Source organism: Palaemon carinicauda, chromosome 3 (assembly GCF_036898095.1).
Source record: "Palaemon carinicauda isolate YSFRI2023 chromosome 3, ASM3689809v2, whole genome shotgun sequence".
In the NCBI taxonomy this organism is placed as follows: domain Eukaryota; kingdom Metazoa; phylum Arthropoda; class Malacostraca; order Decapoda; family Palaemonidae; genus Palaemon; species Palaemon carinicauda.
In genome coordinates, this window is record NC_090727.1 from 120,065,177 (window position 1) to 120,084,805 (window position 19,629).

General features: G+C 37.5%; 1 protein-coding gene across 1 annotated transcript in view; it reads right to left on the minus strand.

Moving 5' to 3' along the window:
- The window catches only part of LOC137633717 (dynein axonemal heavy chain 6-like), a 163,475-nt gene that overhangs the window by 73,605 nt on the left and 70,241 nt on the right, over window positions 1–19,629 (minus strand). Inside the window, exons 19-23 of the mRNA XM_068365966.1 lie at window positions 18,605–18,720; window positions 9,943–10,088; window positions 8,738–8,907; window positions 7,779–7,911; window positions 6,582–7,245 (exon numbers count right to left, since the gene is read on the minus strand). Of these exons, the coding sequence (XP_068222067.1) occupies window positions 6,582–7,245; window positions 7,779–7,911; window positions 8,738–8,907; window positions 9,943–10,088; window positions 18,605–18,720 (1,229 nt within the window). The remainder of the gene's footprint in view (window positions 1–6,581; window positions 7,246–7,778; window positions 7,912–8,737; window positions 8,908–9,942; window positions 10,089–18,604; window positions 18,721–19,629) is intronic.

Here is a 19,629-nt window from a genome sequence, read left to right on the forward strand (position 1 = left end):
TCTCAAATTCTAAATGACCTAAAAAAGTTATTTTGAAAGCTAAACTACCATTTTCGGGGTCAAGGAATCCAATGGTATCAAAATAAATATAAAAGAATCAACCACTACCTTATTTTATAAATTTCCAGTAATCAGTCATGAGTGTCACTAAGCGATTGTCTATTAAGAACCAACATGCTTCTTAATTAAAAGAAAGGGTTTAGTCTTTTTGGCAACTAATGAGTCTTTACATAGCATCACCATCTTTGCCATCACCATTTTCATACTTTCTCTGTGTCCTCATCCTTCTAACACTCACTTCTGCACTGGTAAAGACCGTTGTAGTATAAATTCTTTGCCTGATTATCATTACGAAACATTATACATACAGTAATGCAAACTCCAAATGATATTTCAATATTTTATTTGGAAATCGTTTGGATAGCACTTGGGTATAGCGAATGAGTGTTACATGCTATAGGATACCATCCTTTATACAGCACGTGTAAATAATTAATCTTTATATCATTGATAATCATAGCTATTATCGATCTTGTCATAATAACTAACAACAACATTAATGGAATCATATTTTCACAAACTGAACAGACTCAAAATGAATTCATATAAAAAATATCGATGTGTTCACTTTGGTAACCCAGAGCTGAATGCCAAATTCACAGAGGGTATACACCACGAAAACTCCAGTGCTTAACCACTTACTTCAACCCCAACTGGTGATTGCTTCATTAGAATCATCATTAGATTTTGTCAGTCATCTCTATCTTGAGTTTCTAATTCAATACTTTTCCACTCATCATCTCCCACTTAACGCTTCATAGTTCTCAGCCATCTATGCCTGGGTCTTCCAACTCTTCTAGTGCCTTGTGGAGCCCAGTTAAACACTTAGTCAACGAATCTCTCTTGGGGAGTGCGAAGAGCATGCCCAAACCACCTCCATCTACTACTCGCTATGATATTATCCACACGGGGCACTCGAGTAATCTTTATTATGGTTTTATTTCTAATCCTATCCTGCCATTTAACTCCCAATATTCCTTTGAGGGCTTTGTTCTCAAATCTGCTAAATCTGTTGGAGATTGTTTCATTGCCATACCACGACTCATGTCCATACAGTAATCCATATCTCTAAACTGATATATATTATGATTTTTATATCTAATTTCAGGCGACTTGAATTCCAAATTTTACTTAACCTGGCCATTCTCTGGTTTGCTTTTTTCAATCTTTTACCAACTCCAATTCTAGTGACCCTGTATAGGAGATCATAGTTTCCAAATACGTAAATGATTCTATGTTATTAATCCTTTCTCCTTCCAGTGATATTTCATGTTCCATTGTACACACTGTTCTCAACATCTATGTCTTTCTTCTATTTATCTTGAGCTCAACCTCGTGTGATATTTCATGCATTCTGGTAAGCATTGCAAATCCTCAGCATACTCAGCTAATTTCCTATTACCAATCCTTCTCCACCATCTCCAACTGCTCTATGCATAACAAAATCCATGAGTAGGATAAACAACATATGCGACAATACATTCCCTTGGATTACTCCGCTGTTCACTGGAAATTCATTTAATAGGCATCCACTAACATTAACTTTGCACTTGCTATGCCCATGAACAGACTTATTCAAATTTATATATTTAAGAGGAATTCCATAATAATGTAGGACTCCACAAAATTGGCCGGTGCACAATTTCAAAGGCTATTTCATATTTCACAAATGCCATTTCACAAATGGATTTCTATATTCTATGCATTGCTGTACAACATGTCTTAAAATGAAAATTTAGTCAGTACAACTTCTACCTTTTGAAAATCCTGCTTGTTCACCTATCAGCTTTTCATCAACCTTTCTCTCTAGTCTCTTGAGAATAACTATGATATACAGTACATTTTCATGACAACTGACGTAAGTGTGATGCCTCTGTAATTAATGCAGTCAGTAAGGTCTCCCTTTTTGCCATTTTCACCAATGCTCATAGCTCCCATTCATAATCTTGTAAGCATTCTGGGAGTCACTTCATTTTTGGCCAATATCATCTCGGCAGTTATTCCATTGTAACCAGGGGCTTTCCATCTCCAGAGTTTTATTAATAATATCTTCGAATTAAAACACTGAACTCATTCATGGGCACTTCAAGTGTTCATCAGCTTCAGGTATATCAATCAAATTATTCCTTTATCTCCTTTTCGTGACCTCAATAAAGTGTTCCATTCAACTTTGCCTTTCTTCATCCTCTGTTGTTATAACAGATCCAACTCTCTTTTTAATGGGTGTATGCTTCTTCTTTGCTCCCATAGAGATTTCATTAATAAATTCTATGAGCATTTCTTAAACCATAGCCAATCCGTGAATTCATAGCAATCAAAGGAATTTTGTTTTGTTTTAATTCGTACTTCAAACAAAGAAAATTTATAATTAATTTGCTTTGCAAGCTATCCAGCTCAATGTTGGCCATTGGAGCGGAAAGGTCATCTTTTATGATTGGTTTCAGCTGGTCATTAGACTCCACGTGATTGCCAATTTTCAGGGAATCCCACTGATGATCCTGCAGAGCAATGGCTGTTCCTACACAGTGGCTCTGATATGAACTCTCAGGCTGTGTTTTCTGAGAACTCCAAACATCTTGTAACTTTTTGCCTTATGTTGAAGAAGAGATGTCATTGCATTTCAGAAATGATTTTGATGTAGATGTATTGTAGGATTAGGGTGCGCAGAGAAATCTAACCATTGTGGCCAATATAGTTATGTCACTCCTGCCTGTTAAAGCAATCTGCAGAGGAATGATTGCATCTCTATCTGCTTTCCTGTAGACTTACTGGCAGGTTGCTTTGCCTATATGAGAGAATTGTCTAGTGTTGTCAGCACCAGTTAACATATTGGCTTTATCTTCATAAGCCCTTATGCCATGGAAATAGATGTCATCTTCAGTATTAGACAATAGATTGCTATGACTAACACTGACATCTGTGCATTTAATGGGTGTTGCCAGTCATCATTCCATGGGTGGTTTCTTTCCCATCATCAGTGTCGTCTGAAAAATCTTTGTTATTTACTGCAAAGAGCACAGTCACTCTTCAAGAATGGTCGTACATACAGACCTTGGAACTCTTGGGGTGGTTTTTACAGCAGCATTAGCCAGAGCTATTTCAATGAGCAGGGTACGATCATATGGAGCACAATAAACCTGTGGGTTTTCAGATGCACCATGTAGTTGACCATTCAGTTGGAATTGAATCCTTACGTGGTGTTCTGACTCACGTGAGAGCTGCTCTGTCAACAACTTTGGTCCTCTTTTTGAATTTCCATGCTGTCAGCAGGTCCTTTCATGATCTAACAGATTATGGTATACAGTTTAGGTTGAATTTCATGGATGTCACTGGTTATCCCTATGTGTTTATGTCCATTGTGTCTTTGTAAAGTTTGGGGTGCCTGACATCTTCGTATTGAACAATGCTTTCTGTATTATTCTTCCTGGGAATAGGAAATTGAAGACTTCCTTCATATTTGTTTGAAGATAGGACTTTAGGTGAAGCAATGCATTGAGGATCTGTTTATTCAACCACTTTCTATTGAATAAAGGTACAAGATTTTCCAAGCCTTCTTTGCTAAGCTTATTAATGGATGGTTTTGGTGTTTCCCATAGTTAGGTAAAATCGGTTCTGTGACTTTAATTAAGCATGAGCAGAATTATATGTTGCAGCATGAGTACTTTTCGGCCTTTTCTTGTTTTCAGTGTATAAAGGTTTAAATGTTGCTTAAGAATGGCCAAGGAAACGACAGTGACAATGCTCCGGAGACTTACCGTATATACACATGATCAATGCCCAAGCACCCTCACTTTAACCTAGGACCAGGGAGGGCTAGGCAATGGTTGCTGATGTTTGAGAATGTCTCAAACCTCTGTCTAAGAGATCGTTAGGCAGGTATGTTTCTAATAGGCTACCAAAACTCATATGTTATTATTTTATCTTTGAACAGCTTCTTTAAGTGATTTTCTTGCATTAACTGTCCTTGCCTGATAAAGCTGCTTATCATCATCTTTCTGACAGAAGTAACATTGTTCTATATTAAATGAACATAATATGGGACCTCCTGAATGGGGTTTAAAATCTAGATGCACATGGGCCACATTGGTTCATTTCAGTGCTTCCTCATTTTTTCTACATATTTCTTGGCAGTGTTGCAGACACTGAGCATGACGGTTCTGGACATGTTTGATTTGGGCTTTGTTAATTGTATTTGCATAACAACTATGATGGTAGACATTCTGATTTGTAGTGTATGTTTTTTTACAACATTACAGATGTCGTTGGACCTAAACATAGTTGTATTCATGCACACTGGCCCTCTCTTCTATGTTCAGTACACACTGGTTGGAGGCTATCCTGGTATTTGTACCAACTCTTCCTTTTCAGCATCAGACTGTCAACGTAAACACGGTTTCTAGTTAATGGATTCTTGACCTTGACAAGTAGCTTCTTCAATATCCTGTGGTTTGTCACTTAATTAAGAGCCTAGGAAAAACACGTTAATAAAAAAAAAAAAAACACGATCATAAAACGACCACATAAACTTGAATGTAAACTGTTCAATGTATATGATATACTGGAGGTCCACTACAACAATCAAACCGCTAGATAAACATGTCCTTGGGGTTGGTGCCTAGTATGACTTAATGAAATTAGTAAGTATTGTTCAACACATTTGAAAATGTAAACATTGTATTTCTTGGGTTTGGAAAAGGTTGTTTAGCTGAAGTTATTCAGTAGCTCAGATATTGACAAAAATCTTTTTCAAGGCAGTCATATTGTGAAATCCAAGAAGGTGGCCATAACGGACTTGAAGCAAATGGAAACCTTGTTTTTTCTGATTACTTATACAATTAGGTTTGCAAAATTGTTGTTTTCATACCTTTCACAAACATCCAGCAAAAGTTAAGATCCAAGCATAGTGAACCTGGCTATGTCAAAAGTAAAAAATTAGTTAGGTTTAGTAATACAGTCTAAAAACGAAAGTTATGAAAGTCCTTTATGTTGATATGTTTTTTGAAATTCAACTTGATTATAAGTTAGTCTTGTTAAACCTTTGACGACCAATGAACGTGATATACGTCCACAAAGTCTTCACCCACTAGACGAAATATGCCCATACAGTATAGTTATATGCTTTATGTTCCTAAAAGATATCTTTTTCAAATATTCATTAATAATTTGATTTTGTGCCTGATGGGAAAAATAACTCTTTACTAGTGGTAGAAACTTAATTGAACAAAATCGCTATAGATATGGAAAAACGAATCAACCCGCCTATCGAATGCGCATGCACCAAATGCTGTAGTCGGCCATTTCTTCTTGACTTTACTGTAAATAGGCAGCTGCATATGTGTGGAATATTTCGGTATATTTAGGATAGATATACGCCTTTGATAATTATTCACGGAATACCAAACGTTGCATAAATAATTTAAGAACATCATTAGTGATGCCTGGAAGAATGTTATACTGTTCTAAGGACTTTTCTAAGGGACCACGCCGGTGACTTTTATTTTCTCAGGAAAGGCAAGATGATGCAACTGTAAGTTCTGCTCCGATGTGTGAGCAGAACTTCGGTTATACAATGCCCTTTGGAGTCATGCAACGAAACTGACACCAAAACAGACATGGTTCGAGTTGCTAAGAGATAATTCGGACGATTCAGAAGTAAATATAAGAACAGATGTGTGTATATGATTCGGGGAAAGGGAAAGGGGGTTTCAATGACGATAGTGACAATTTACGATTAATTTATACTGGAAGATAGGAAAATAGATGAACTATCCAACAAAATATATATTGTTAGTCTAGCCTTATTTATTTTGCACATGGAATAAAAATGTTTATAAAAAAATATTTTCGATGTTTAACTTCAACTCAACCTATTGAATTTGTATAGTTATTTATGCCTAGTTTGAATATAGCACACGTATGTCCAACTTTTTCACGATATATGAATACAAATGAAAGATTCTGTTATTGAAAATAAAAGTTCTACAGTGATATGAAAAAAGCTTAGTAACTAACGGTCACAATTTTCACTTTTTATTTGCGATCTATTTCTTTGGTAGTTTACAAATAATTTTCTGGGTTACATTGGAATATCTGTAAACCCTCTTTATACAAAATTTATTCAGGAACATAAATGCAGTTCTCAAATTCATATATGGTATATTTTTTAACGAATATTTCTGTATGCCTAAGTAGCATATTTTGTCCACATCTCAAAATCAGTTAGTTAGACATGTTCGATTGTAATTATGAATATTGTGCCCTAAAATATAACTATTAGAAAAATTAAAGAAATTGAATTTTATAGCTCATATAATGGTCGCTATAGTGAATTGGAAAAAAAAATTCTTCCCAGTTACTTGCTAGCACTCAAAGAACTTGGTTCTTCCAATGAACAACACTAATAATTAATTGTGTGGTCGCCAATGAGTTCAAATGATCAAATATTTATCAGATCTCTGTTATCTGAAATAAAGATTTTCGTTTTTTGTAGGCTCTGTGAATTGAAAATTGAAGTAGATTACCTTCCACACAGTTGATTTTCCAACACCGGATGGTGCCATGATGCAACATGAGTGGTGAATATTAAGAAGTGAGTACATATGAAGCGCCGCTCTTAGAATGCTCTCTCCATAATCGCTTAATTCCTGTGCTTGCTCCTCTTCATCAGATTCTTGGGACATTTCTTTGAGGCTGTCTTGAATTCCCAGCATCCCTTCTTCTGTAATACATGGGGCATCATCATCGTTGTCTTCTTGAGGTATCAAAGCAATGTCTGATGGACAAGAATCTTGTCTTTCGAGCACATTTTCTCTGTTGCCAATAAAATTTATTATTTCTTTACTAAATCCCCATTCCAGAAGTACTCGTTTTATGGTTTTTTCAATGTCTGTTGTTCCAAAGGTATTCTCTGATTGTTCCTCCTCCAGTAAATTGAAGTTCTTTCTGAAGATCTGTCGCCATTCCTTTTCTCTTTCGCTTAGCAATGGCGTCAACACTGCATACAAAGCCTGAGTGAGAATTTCTTCATCAGTGAGGAGAGGCGACAAAATAGGATGCCGCATCCATAAGGGTGTGGCATTGGAAGATGATTGGTAACAATTTTCTTGGGATTTTACATTGGCGTTGTCATTAAGCCCAACTGTTTGTCGAATTTCGTCTGCTACTCTTGCTGTGGCTTGTACCAACCTGCAGTGCAAGTTTTATCCTTTTTTAGTTATCATGGTTTAACATTTAAGTAAAAAAAATATTTTCTGGCCGACCCTAATGGAAATGTCATGTTAACGTAAATTTGATATATTTCATTCATTATATACTATATGAAGTATGGATTTTAACAACTAATAATTGCTAAGTCACAGAAACAAAAGGAAAACTCTCTCTCTCTCTCTCTCTCTCTCTCTCTCTCTCTCTCTCTCTCTCTCTCTCTCTCTCTCTCTCTCTCTCTCTCTCTCTCTCACACACTAGTTTTGGTATATTTAATACTCTCCACTGTCAATATTGCTTATTGCGTGCGTGTGTGAGTGTATATATATATATAATATATTGTATATATAATATATATATATATATATATATATATATATATATATATATATATATATATATATATACACACACACATACATACAGGATATGGTGTATTATCAAGAGTAACTTCGGTGATTTTGAAAACTATAACCAATTAGTCGGTATTTTTCTTTTTAATTTGGAAAGTTTACCTTGGCAATGCTGGTGGAAGGGTCCCCGTCGGTAAGAATTCAACAAATTGAGCAAAGCACTGGAACACCATCAATTTGTATTCGTAAGTAAAGGTAAAACCATGACCCATCAAGACAGCTTCTATAAGGGTACCTGAAATTAAATGTGACCAATGAGTTTCGGATAAAACAGTACAGCTGGATTGAAGTCTCTCGAAAAAATAAGCGTTGCATAAGTTACAATTATATAACTCAATGATACTTTGTTTGTTCATTTCCAGCTATTTACACTTTCTCACTCCCCTGCAATATATATATAATTTATATATATATATATATATATATATATATATATATATATATATATATATATATATATATATATACACACACATATATATACACATATATATATGAAAATCAACACAATATTGTGCTCATACCATCAGAGGCTAAGAATTATAAACATTCATCTTATGAAGCATATTTGTTTAAAACATTTTCGTTTTGGATAAGAACCTTTATTTAGAATGTTTGTTATGCTTTTAGTTTTTTTTGTATTCTTCATATATTTGTAAAAACTTTTAAGGTTTGGCAAATGAACCCCACAATATACTGAAGGTAGCGTGTTTAGAAGCATGTTTTGTATGCACAGAATTATATAAATACAAAGCAATTAGCCAGCTGCAATTATTGAGTAAGTGTAAGTTTTAGATGAGTCTCAGCACTAAGAATAGCTTCCCATTGGTACTAGATGAACATAGTGGAGCTGAAAATAGACTCCTAAATTATCTGGATTAGTAGTACAACAGATTTGAATGCATTATCTATAGCAGATGTATATTTGGAAAACGCTGTATTTCAGAATATTTCTTCATTTCAACAAACAATCGAAATATTTCCCATTACTAAAAGAAAGTTTCCTCTCCTTTTTTGAAAATTGAGATCTAAACGACTACGGTAATCTGTTTGTGACTAACCCAAACTTGGAGAGCAGATTGATACCGATGTTATGTGAGGAGTGATGACATGGTTCAGCAGAGAGCAAGACTTGTCATTTTTGGATTCACCCTTTCTCTCCTCCGATGTCACTGACAGAAACAGGCAGAAAGTGTCGACAAGCTTCATCTCTTTACCATTGATGACGCATCTGTAGAAGAATAGATTTAATTATTCATTATAAGTATGTTTTTCTTTGACAAGATCTATTCAAGTAACGAGCTTCCGGTTCTTATAATGTTTCAATATAAATTAGCCGTGTGCTTACTTTTAGTTGGTATTGAGCTTACTTGTAGCAGGTATTGAGTCGTAAAAGATATTTGATTATTGAAGAAAACTGATGTAGGAAAATGCAAGAACGCAAAATTGCAATGCTTTTGAAAAGACAAAAATATAGGGTTCAGTAAATTAAGCAGCCAACAGAAGTATCACTGACATCATTGCATCACCCCAATTAAAAATATTGCTGCCGCTTTTTCCTACCTATAAACTGAACTACTATACTAATTTTTTTTTATTGAGGCGCATTTGCACTGACTCGCAACGGTGCCCTTTTAGCTCGGAAAAGTTTCCTGGTATCTGCTTGGTTAGAATTATCTTGTCCAATCAATCAGCGATCAGGAAACTTTTCCGAGCTAAAAGGGAACCCCTGCGAGTCGGTGCAAATGTGCCTCACTAAAAGAATTTACTATAGGAAGGTTGTTAATATTTTGTGTTCATAGGACCGAATACGTATGTAATGGACAGCTGTTCACCAATTGGGCATCCATTTAGTTAGTTAACAAAATGAAGCTTTTCTGTTTCAAAGGTAGAAATAACTGAGGCTGAAAAGAACAAGACGTGTAAATTAATTATTTTTATCTTTAAATCAACAGGTGTTTTCACAAATTATTTTACTTAAAACGTCATTCAACGATGGTTGATGGAGACTTGGTCAGAAAGAAAATTGTTTTTGAATTCGAATGTCCTATTTTTTTTTCTATTTTTTTTTTTTTAGGAATACGAAAGAGAAGATAATCGTATATTATTTATTAATATTACAAGAAGTATTACTGTACGTTTTATACACAGTTATGATCTGAAAATCATTAAATATTATACACAAATACGGTCATGTTACGCGAAAAACAGTAAATAAATTACGTATTACTGTAGAAATATATTCATAACTTATGCAGCATCATACCTCTTGAGAGCCGTCATCTTTGATTGGTAGATGTTATGTACGGAATGTGCCAATCGAGCCAGCAGTGGTCGTGTCAGATTGTTAGCCTCTTCAAAAAGTAACCAGAATCCTCCTTGCACTCCGCCACTCATCATGTTACTGATACTCTAATAAAAGATATTATTAAGAATTACGAGCAAAATTAACAAGATGTTTTTATTATTATTATTATTATTATTATTATCATTACCATCTTCATCATCCAAGCTACAACCGTATTTGGAAAATCAGGATGGTATAGGGCTCCAACAGGGGGAATAGCCCAGTGAGGAAAGGAAATACGGAAGCATAGAATAGTGCGTCGGATACTCAGGATGGTATAGGGCTCCAACAGGGGAAATCGCCCAGTGAGGTCGGAAACTCAGGATGGTTTAGGCTCCAACAGGGGAAATCGCTCGGTGAGGAAAGGAAATACAGAAGCATAGAATAGTGTGTCGGAAACTCAGGATGGTTTAGGGCTCCAACAGGGGAAATCGCCCAGTGAGGAAAGGAAATACGGAAGCATAGAATAATGTGTCGGAAATTCAGGATGGTTTAGGGCTCCAAGAGGGGAAATCGCCCAGTGAGGAAAGGAAATACGGAAGCATAGAATAGTGTGTCGGAAACTCAGGATGGTTTATGGCTCCAAGAGGGGAAATCGCCCAGTGAGGAAAGGAAATACGGAAGCATAGAATAGTGCGTCGGATACTCAGGATGGTTTAGGGCTCCAACAGGGGAAATCGCCCAGTGAGGTCGGAAACTCAGGATGGTTTAGGGCTCCAACAGGGGAAATCGCTCGGTGAGGAAAGGAAATACGGAAGCATAGAATAGTGTGTCGGAAACTCAGGATGGTTTAGGGCTCCAACAGGGGAAATCGCCCGGTGAGGAAAGGAAATACGGAAGCATAGAATAGTGTGTCGGAAACTCAGGATGGTTTAGGGCTCCAACAGGGGAAATCGCCCGGTGAGGAAAGGAAATACGGAAGCATAGAATAGTGTGTCGGAAACTCAGGATGGTTTAGGGCTCCAACAGGGGAAATCGCCCGGTGAGGAAAGGAAATACAGAAGCATAGAATAGTGTGTCGGAAACTCAGGATGGTTTAGGGCTCCAACAGGGGAAATCGCTCGGTGAGGAAAGGAAATACGGAAGCATAGAATAGTGTGTCGGAAACTCAGGATGTTTTAGGGCTCCAACAGGGGAAATCGCTCGGTGAGGAAAGGAAATACGGAAGCATAGAATAGTGTGTCGGAAACTCAGGATGGTTTAGGGCTCCAACAGGGGAAATCGCCCGGTGAGGAAAGGAAATACGGAAGCATAGAATAGTGTGTCGGAAACTCAGGATGGTTTAGGGCTCCAAGAGGGGAAATCGCCCGGTGAGGAAAGGAAATACGGAAGCATAGAATAGTGTGTCGGAAACTCAGGATGGTTTAGGGCTCCAAGAGGGGAAATCGCCCGGTGAGGAAAGGAAATACGGAAGCATAGAATAGTGTGTCGGAAACTCAGGATGGTTTAGGGCTCCAACAGGGGAAATCGCCCGGTGAGGAAAGGAAATACGGAAGCATAGAATAGTGTGTCGGAAACTCAGGATGGTTTAGGGCTCCAACAGGGGAAATCGCCCGGTGAGGAAAGGAAATACGGAAGCATAGAATAGTGTGTCGGAAACTCAGGATGGTTTAGGGCTCCAACAGGGGAAATCGCCCGGTGAGGAAAGGAAATACGGAAGCATAGAATAGTGTGTCGGAAACTCAGGATGGTTTAGGGCTCCAACAGGGGAAATCGCCCGGTGAGGAAAGGAAATACGGAAGCATAGAATAGTGTGTCGGAAACTCAGGATGGTTTAGGGCTCCAACAGGGGAAATCGCCCGGTGAGGAAAGGAAATACGGAAGCATAGAATAGTGTGTCGGAAACTCAGGATGGTTTAGGGCTCCAACAGGGGAAATCGCCCGGTGAGGAAAGGAAATACGGAAGCATAGAATAGTGTGTCGGAAACTCAGGATGGTTTAGGGCTCCAACAGGGGAAATCGCCCGGTGAGGAAAGGAAATACGGAAGCATAGAATAGTGTGTCGGAAACTCAGGATGGTTTAGGGCTCCAACAGGGGAAATCGCTCGGTGAGGAAAGGAAATACGGAAGCATAGAATAGTGTGTCGGAAACTCAGGATGGTTTAGGGCTCCAAGAGGGGAAATCGCCCGGTGAGGAAAGGAAATACGGAAGCATAGAATAGTGTGTCGGAAACTCAGGATGGTTTAGGGCTCCAACAGGGGAAATCGCCCGGTGAGGAAAGGAAATACGGAAGCATAGAATAGTGTGTCGGAAACTCAGGATGGTTTAGGGCTCCAACAGGGGAAATCGCCCGGTGAGGAAAGGAAATACGGAAGCATAGAATAGTGTGTCGGAAACTCAGGATGGTTTAGGGCTCCAACAGGGGAAATCGCCCGGTGAGGAAAGGAAATACGGAAGCATAGAATAGTGTGTCGGAAACTCAGGATGGTTTAGGGCTCCAACAGGGGAAATCGCCCAGTGAGGAAAGGAAATACGGAAGCATAGAATAGTGTGTCGGAAACTCAGGATGGTTTAGGGCTCCAACAGGGGAAATCGCCCAGTGAGGAAAGGAAATACGGAAGCATAGAATAGTGTGTCGGAAACTCAGGATGGTTTAGGGCTCCAAGAGGGGAAATCGCCCAGTGAGGAAAGGAAATACGGAAGCATAGAATAGTGCGTCGGATACTCAGGATGGTTTAGGGCTCCAACAGGGGAAATCGCCCAGTGAGGTCGGAAACTCAGGATGGTTTAGGGCTCCAACAGGGGAAATCGCTCGGTGAGGAAAGGAAATACGGAAGCATAGAATAGTGTGTCGGAAACTCAGGATGGTTTAGGGCTCCAACAGGGGAAATCTCCCAGTGAGGAAAGGAAATACGGAAGCATAGAATAGTGTGTCGGAAACTCAGGATGGTTTAGGGCTCCAACAGGGGAAATCGCCCGGTGAGGAAAGGAAATACGGAAGCATAGAATAGTGTGTCGGAAACTCAGGATGGTTTAGGGCTCCAACAGGGGAAATCGCCCGGTGAGGAAAGGAAATACGGAAGCATAGAATAGTTTGTCGGAAACTCAGGATGGTTTAGGGCTCCAACAGGGGAAATCGCTCGGTGAGGAAAGGAAATACGGAAGCATAGAATAGTGTGTCGGAAACTCAGGATGGTTTAGGGCTCCAACAGGGGAAATCGCTCGGTGAGGAAAATAAATACGGAAGCATAGAATAGTGTGTCGGAAACTCAGGATGGTTTAGGGCTCCAACAGGCGAAATCGCCCGGTGAGGAAAGGAAATACGGAAGCATAGAATAGTGTGTCGGAAACTCAGGATGGTTTAGGGCTCCAACAGGCGAAATCGCCCGGTGAGGAAAGGAAATACGGAAGCATAGAATAGTGTGTCGGAAACTCAGGATGGTTTAGGGCTCCAACAGGGGAAATCGCCCGGTGAGGAAAGGAAATACGGAAGCATAGAATAGTTTGTCGGAAACTCAGGATGGTTTAGGGCTCCAAGAGGGGAAATCGCCCGGTGAGGAAAGGAAATACGGAAGCATAGAATAGTTTGTCGGAAACTCAGGATGGTTTAGGGCTCCAACAGGGGAAATCGCCCGGTGAGGAAAGGAAATACGGAAGCATAGAATAGTAGGTCGGAAACTCAGGATGGTTTAGGGCTCCAACAGGGGAAATCGCCCGGAGAGGAAAGGAAATACGGAAGCATAGAATAGTGTGTCGGAAACTCAGGATGGTTTAGGGCTCCAACAGGGGAAATCGCCCAGTGAGGAAAGGAAATACGGAAGCATAGAATAGTGTGTCGGAAACTCAGGATGGTTTAGGGCTCCAAGAGGGGAAATCGGCCAGTGAGGAAAGGAAATACGGAAGCATAGAATAGTGTGTCGGAAACTCAGGATGGTTTAGGGCTCCAAGAGGGGAAATCGCCCAGTGAGGAAAGGAAATACGGAAGCATAGAATAGTGTGTCGGAAACTCAGGATGGTTTAGGGCTCCAAGAGGGGAAATCGGCCAGTGAGGAAAGGAAATACGGAAGCATAGAATAGTGTGTAGGAAACTCAGGATGGTTTAGGGCTCCAACAGGGGAAATCGGCCAGTGAGGAAAGGAAATACGGAAGTATAGAATAGTTTGTCGGAAACTCAGGATGGTTTAGGGCTCCAACAGGGGAAATCGCCCAGTGAGGAAAGGAAATACGGAAGCTTAGAAGAGTGTGTCGGAAACTCAGGATGCCTTAGGGCTCCAAGAGGGGAAATCGCCCAGCGAGGAAAGGAAATAAGGAAGCATAGAAGAGTGTGTCGGAAAATCAGGATGCCTTAGGGCTCCAAGAGGGGAAATAGCCCAGCGAGGAAAGGATTAGCCCAGTGAGAAAAAGAAACAAGGAAGTATAGAATAGTGTGTCGGAAAATCAGGATGCTTTAGGGCTCCAACTGGGGAAATCGCCCAGTGAGGAAAGGAAACAAGGAAACATAGAATAGTGTGTCTTGAGTGTACCCTCAAGCGAGTGGAAGACCGAAATGCAGAAGTTATGACACTACCCATGACTATAGAACAATGGTTCGATTTTATAATGTCTTTCTCTTATAAGAGCTGCTTGTCATAGATAAAGTCTCTCTTCTGCCCTTACCAAGTGGAAAGTAGCCACTGAACAGTTACAGTGCAGTAGTTAACCCTAACTTCTTGAGTGAAGACGATATTTTCAGTCATCTGGGTGGTTTCAGGTGTAAGAGGAAAGAGGATAATGTGTAAAGAAGAGACGAGACTATTCGATGTATATGCAGGCAAAGAAAAAAATGAACCGTAACCAGAGCGGGGTCCAAATTAGTTCTTTCAGGATAATCAAAGTACCCAATAACTCTCTAGAGGTATTATCTCAACGGGTGGCTGGTACCTTAGCCAACATACTATGAATTGTAAAGCAGGAATTCCAGTACAGAACAAGATGATTCGCTTTTGGTGAATACGACTAATGTAAAGTTTTTTCACCATAGAAATCATCACGTTTCCGCCACTACTTTTGATTGTACTTCACTTATTGAGATAGATTCAGTAAACAAATTAAATAATAAATACTGATGCCAACAGCGTCAGAAGGGCACATGTATTCTATTTCTTTTTGCTTCTGAAATTTTAAGCTAGTGTCGGTAATTAACTTGTCAAGGCGAGTCACATCTCATTGTTCTGTTTCTGTATGTATAAATATAAATATTGGTGCACTATTTAATGCATGTGTGGCCAAAATACCATTTCCTGGGTGAATTCGTCGCTGATATTCCAGGAAAAGTCATATATTAATTTTACTCATATTTATAATTTTATATGATTTCATTGAGAGCATATTTTCTTTTTACTTTTGTAATATCTCTTATGATTGCGCTGAATGACCTTTCCGGCCACAGTACCTGGATCTAATACAAAGTGAATTGAATAAGTAGATTTATGCTTCTGACTAAGTTGTCGTGATATTTATCTCCAATAAATGACAATGGAATTAGGCAAGTAATTTTGAACATAAGATTATCACACTATTATTATTATTATTATTATTATTATTATTATTATTATTATTATTACTACTACTAGTTAAGTTACAACCCTAGTTGGAAAAGAAGGATGCTATGAGCCCAAAGGCTCCAACAGGGAAAAATAGCCCAGTGAGGAAAGAATATAAGGAAATATATTAATTGAAATTAAATCTTCTTAGAACAGTAACAACATTAAAGTAGATCTTTTATATATAAACTTTAAAAAGAGATATGTCACCCTGTTCAACATGAAAAAATTCGATACATGTTTGAACTTATGAAGGTTAAAGGTTTTAAAGGGCGCTCGTGAATGGCGGAGTCAAGGGACAGTAACATTGCCCTAGGAAGCCGGACAATACCCTAGAAACTAACCATATACGCATATGATAAGCGCCCAAGCTTCCTTTCCATCAAAGCTAGGGCCAGAGAGGCACAGCAGGTAGACCTATAGACTCCCCAAAAACCCCATCATTAGCGACCAAAGGAACTCGAACCCCAGTCTAGCGATCGTCGGGCATGAACGTTACCAGCAGCCCACCACCGATTCAGCTACATGATTATTATTATTATTATTATTATTATTATTATTATTATTATTACTTGCTTAGCTACAACCCTAGTTGAAAAAGCATGATGCTATAAGCTCAGGGGCTCCAACAGCGAAAATAGCCGTGTCGAAAGGAAACGAGTGAACCGTACCGAGAGGGAAGGATCCAATATAGTACTGTCTGGTCAGTCAAAGGACCCCTTAACTCTCTAGCGGTAGTATCTCAACGGGTGGCTGGAAGATTATTCCACAACCTTGTCACAGCTGGAATATAACTTCTAGAATAATGTGCAGTATTGATCCTTATGATAGAGAAGGCACGACTATTAAAATTAACTGCATACCTATTATTGCGAACAGGATGGTACTGTCCGGGAAGATCCGAACAACGATACCCGAGATTAATATCTAGACCAGGAATAAGAAATTTACTAGGCCATATGATCCTGTCCAACAAATTAAGATGAGAATCGGCAGCTGAAGACCACGCAGAACAATACTCGAAACAAGGCAGAATTCAAGAGGTAAAATACTTCTTTAGAATAGGTTAGTCACCGAAAATCTCGAAAGATTTTCTTAAAAAGACAATTTTTTTTTGTGCAGTTGAGGAAAACAAACACAGTGTGTGTTACTCAAAAGTAAATTTGTTATAAAAAAAATTACACCCAAAATTTTAAGAATTATACATAATAAAAAAAAATTATTATCAATGCTGTGATCCAGATGGAGAAGAGCCACTATTTCCGACCTACTTACAATCATATTCTCAAGGCATGATTATTATTTTTTTGAAAATACTATTCCCTTTTCATTATAATTTTGCTTTACATGTTAAATGGTATGGACTATATCTGGTTGTTAATTGTACATTTTCGTCCAAACGTAGACTAGAAAGAATTTGTTGGAAAATTTAAGATTATTTTTACATCACATTGGGAAAAGATACCAAACCAGTTTTTAAAGATCGTAGGGGACTAGGTAATAGGCAAGCTTATCGCAAACCAAGGGTAACTTAATAATAGGGGTGCTTAATATGATGTCTTGATTTCATGGCTTATTGTTATTAGACCATGACCAATGTATTAGACAAAGTTGCAACGTAGAACATGAATATTTTCTGTTCTTAAAAGCTATAATATAATTGTGAAATAATTTATTAGTCCTTCATTTACCAGAGAGAAAAATACATGGTACAGTACTTTTTTATGGATGATTTCCCGAAATTCTATTGTAATTAGCCTGTTTTGTACTTCATTTGATTCTGGCTTTCATTTCACCCTTATAGTTTTACTTGTTCAAATTATTTGGCCTTCGAAAATTTATGAAGCCACCAAATAAGCGTCTTAATTTGTTTTAGATAATTATCTTTGATTTAGTTGCATAAAAAATTTCTACTCTTGTGAACTGAAAAGAATGGATGTTTAATCTAAAAATCCAATAAACCATTTTCATATATTTTGATTTATTTTCGAAAGAATGGTATGAGATTTTAGTTAATCTTGTTTTTTCTTCAGTAAATTCTCTGGCTAGGGAGATAAAGAACATTAGTTTTAAATACTTTGATATGGATATTACTGTAAAATTTATAATATTCACTGAGCTTTGGTATGGATGTTACTGTAAGATTGATTACTTTCATTTTAATGAGTATGAAATAGGAATAATTGCTTTCTGAAAAAAATGAACAAGTGCTTCACGTGAATGTTTTTTTACCTATATCCAGAATTATTATTAATCTTTTACAAATGGAAATGCTATGCAACGAAGGACTGAGACCCTTGAAACTTTAATTAACTACTCTATAATCAAATCATCTGTTTAGAATGGACTGTTTTAATCAGTCCTTTTCTGTTTTGGGAAAGAGTGGGTGGCAAGAAATATGCATCCACAGTTCTTAAGCAGTATGTCTTTTGCAAATGATTTATAAAAAAAATAAATAATCAAACATCTTCAAAATTACTTCCTAGTTTTCAAAGCTAAAACTATTTACAGACTAAGTGGCATATATCACACCCGGTCGTGTGGAAGTGTGAATGTCATATGCATTCAACTTATCCTTCCGTTTATTAAAAAAGAAAAAAAATCCTATCTGAATTCAACATTCAACATCATAATCAACATAGAAGTTTTATGTTTGAGAAAGAATCTTATGTTCTGTAAATAGGAAGCAAAAGTTTACAATTATTCACGTTTCCTTACAGACCTAGAGTACATGAAAGAATCTGGAGTAGAGGATATATCCATAAGGAAGACAAGGAATGCGCTAGTGTTTGTCAGTTCTGCATAGCTAGTATGAGTTATAACTTAGAGAAAACTATGACTGTAAATGAGATGTTGAAATTATAAATTTTTAAGACAATTGAGCATATATACTGTGGCAGTTGTACTTGTATAAAATTCGTGTTTTCGAAGTATCTTCTTGAATATCTGGCATTATTTAGAGTACTAGATATAGCACGAGTCAGTTAATGTGGAATGTATTGAAGTCAGTGACTGTTGTCCTTTGACAAACTTATTTGATAGTGAATAGATTACTTACTTGCACAGGGGTATAAATAGAGCAGTTAAAGGAAGCTAGATATTGGCCGACTAGACGAGCTACACACTTAAGTGTCTCTGTTTTCCCAGTACCAACTCCTCCAACTACTGCACCAACTGCAATTATCATATAGGAAATCTACTTTAGTTAACATATAAAACAATGCTAGGCCTATATAGAAATAAAATATATTGGTCATTGTTACTAGATGTAATCGTATTAAGCAAAGTGCCCCCTAAACTTCTTGACACCTTCCTTTTTTTGGTTACTCTCCGGTGGCTTAAGATAAATTTGGGTGGTTGTATGTTCATATATTTTTTTTTATTTCTCTGAATACTGATGATATATTTGTTTTTCAACATGTCGGTTTTCATATTGAACTATTCCGTAAATGAATTGAGTGTTTTAATCATTAAGGTTAGTGTTTGGTCATATTGTCTTGAAAATTAACGGAATAGGTTGGGTCCCAAGTCTGTTTGAAATCTAGTTTTTAGTATGATTAGGTTTATGACCAGTTTCATGCAAATGTGTTGTTGACAGAAGTAAGAATCGTAGTTTATTGTATATATAATATATATTAAGTTAAAGAATACCTGCCTGTAGGTTCATAGTACGTTAAGCATCATCTTTACCAAAACTGTTCCTAGTGTATTTAATAGACTAGGAACAGGTGATTCAGGTTGTTTTTATCGTGTAGGTAATTTTAGGAAAAATCCACAAATGGCATAATTGTCAATTATAGGCCTGGTAAGGTTTTCTAATAATGGGTCTTATATTGAATAATTGAATTAGTTTTAAAATTACTTGTCTTTGGATAACACCAAATAAGGCCAGAATTTTAACGTAGGCATACTAATATTAAAGTTTGCACATTCATGGATTTTGATAGAATTTAGGAAAATATGTAGAATTAAAGAACTATTCAAATTGTCGTAAAAATACATATGCAAGTGTAGTTATCTGAAGATTATGGGGTAAACGAAATGGAAAATTTACTTACTATATTTTATTTTTCATGTCTGTTT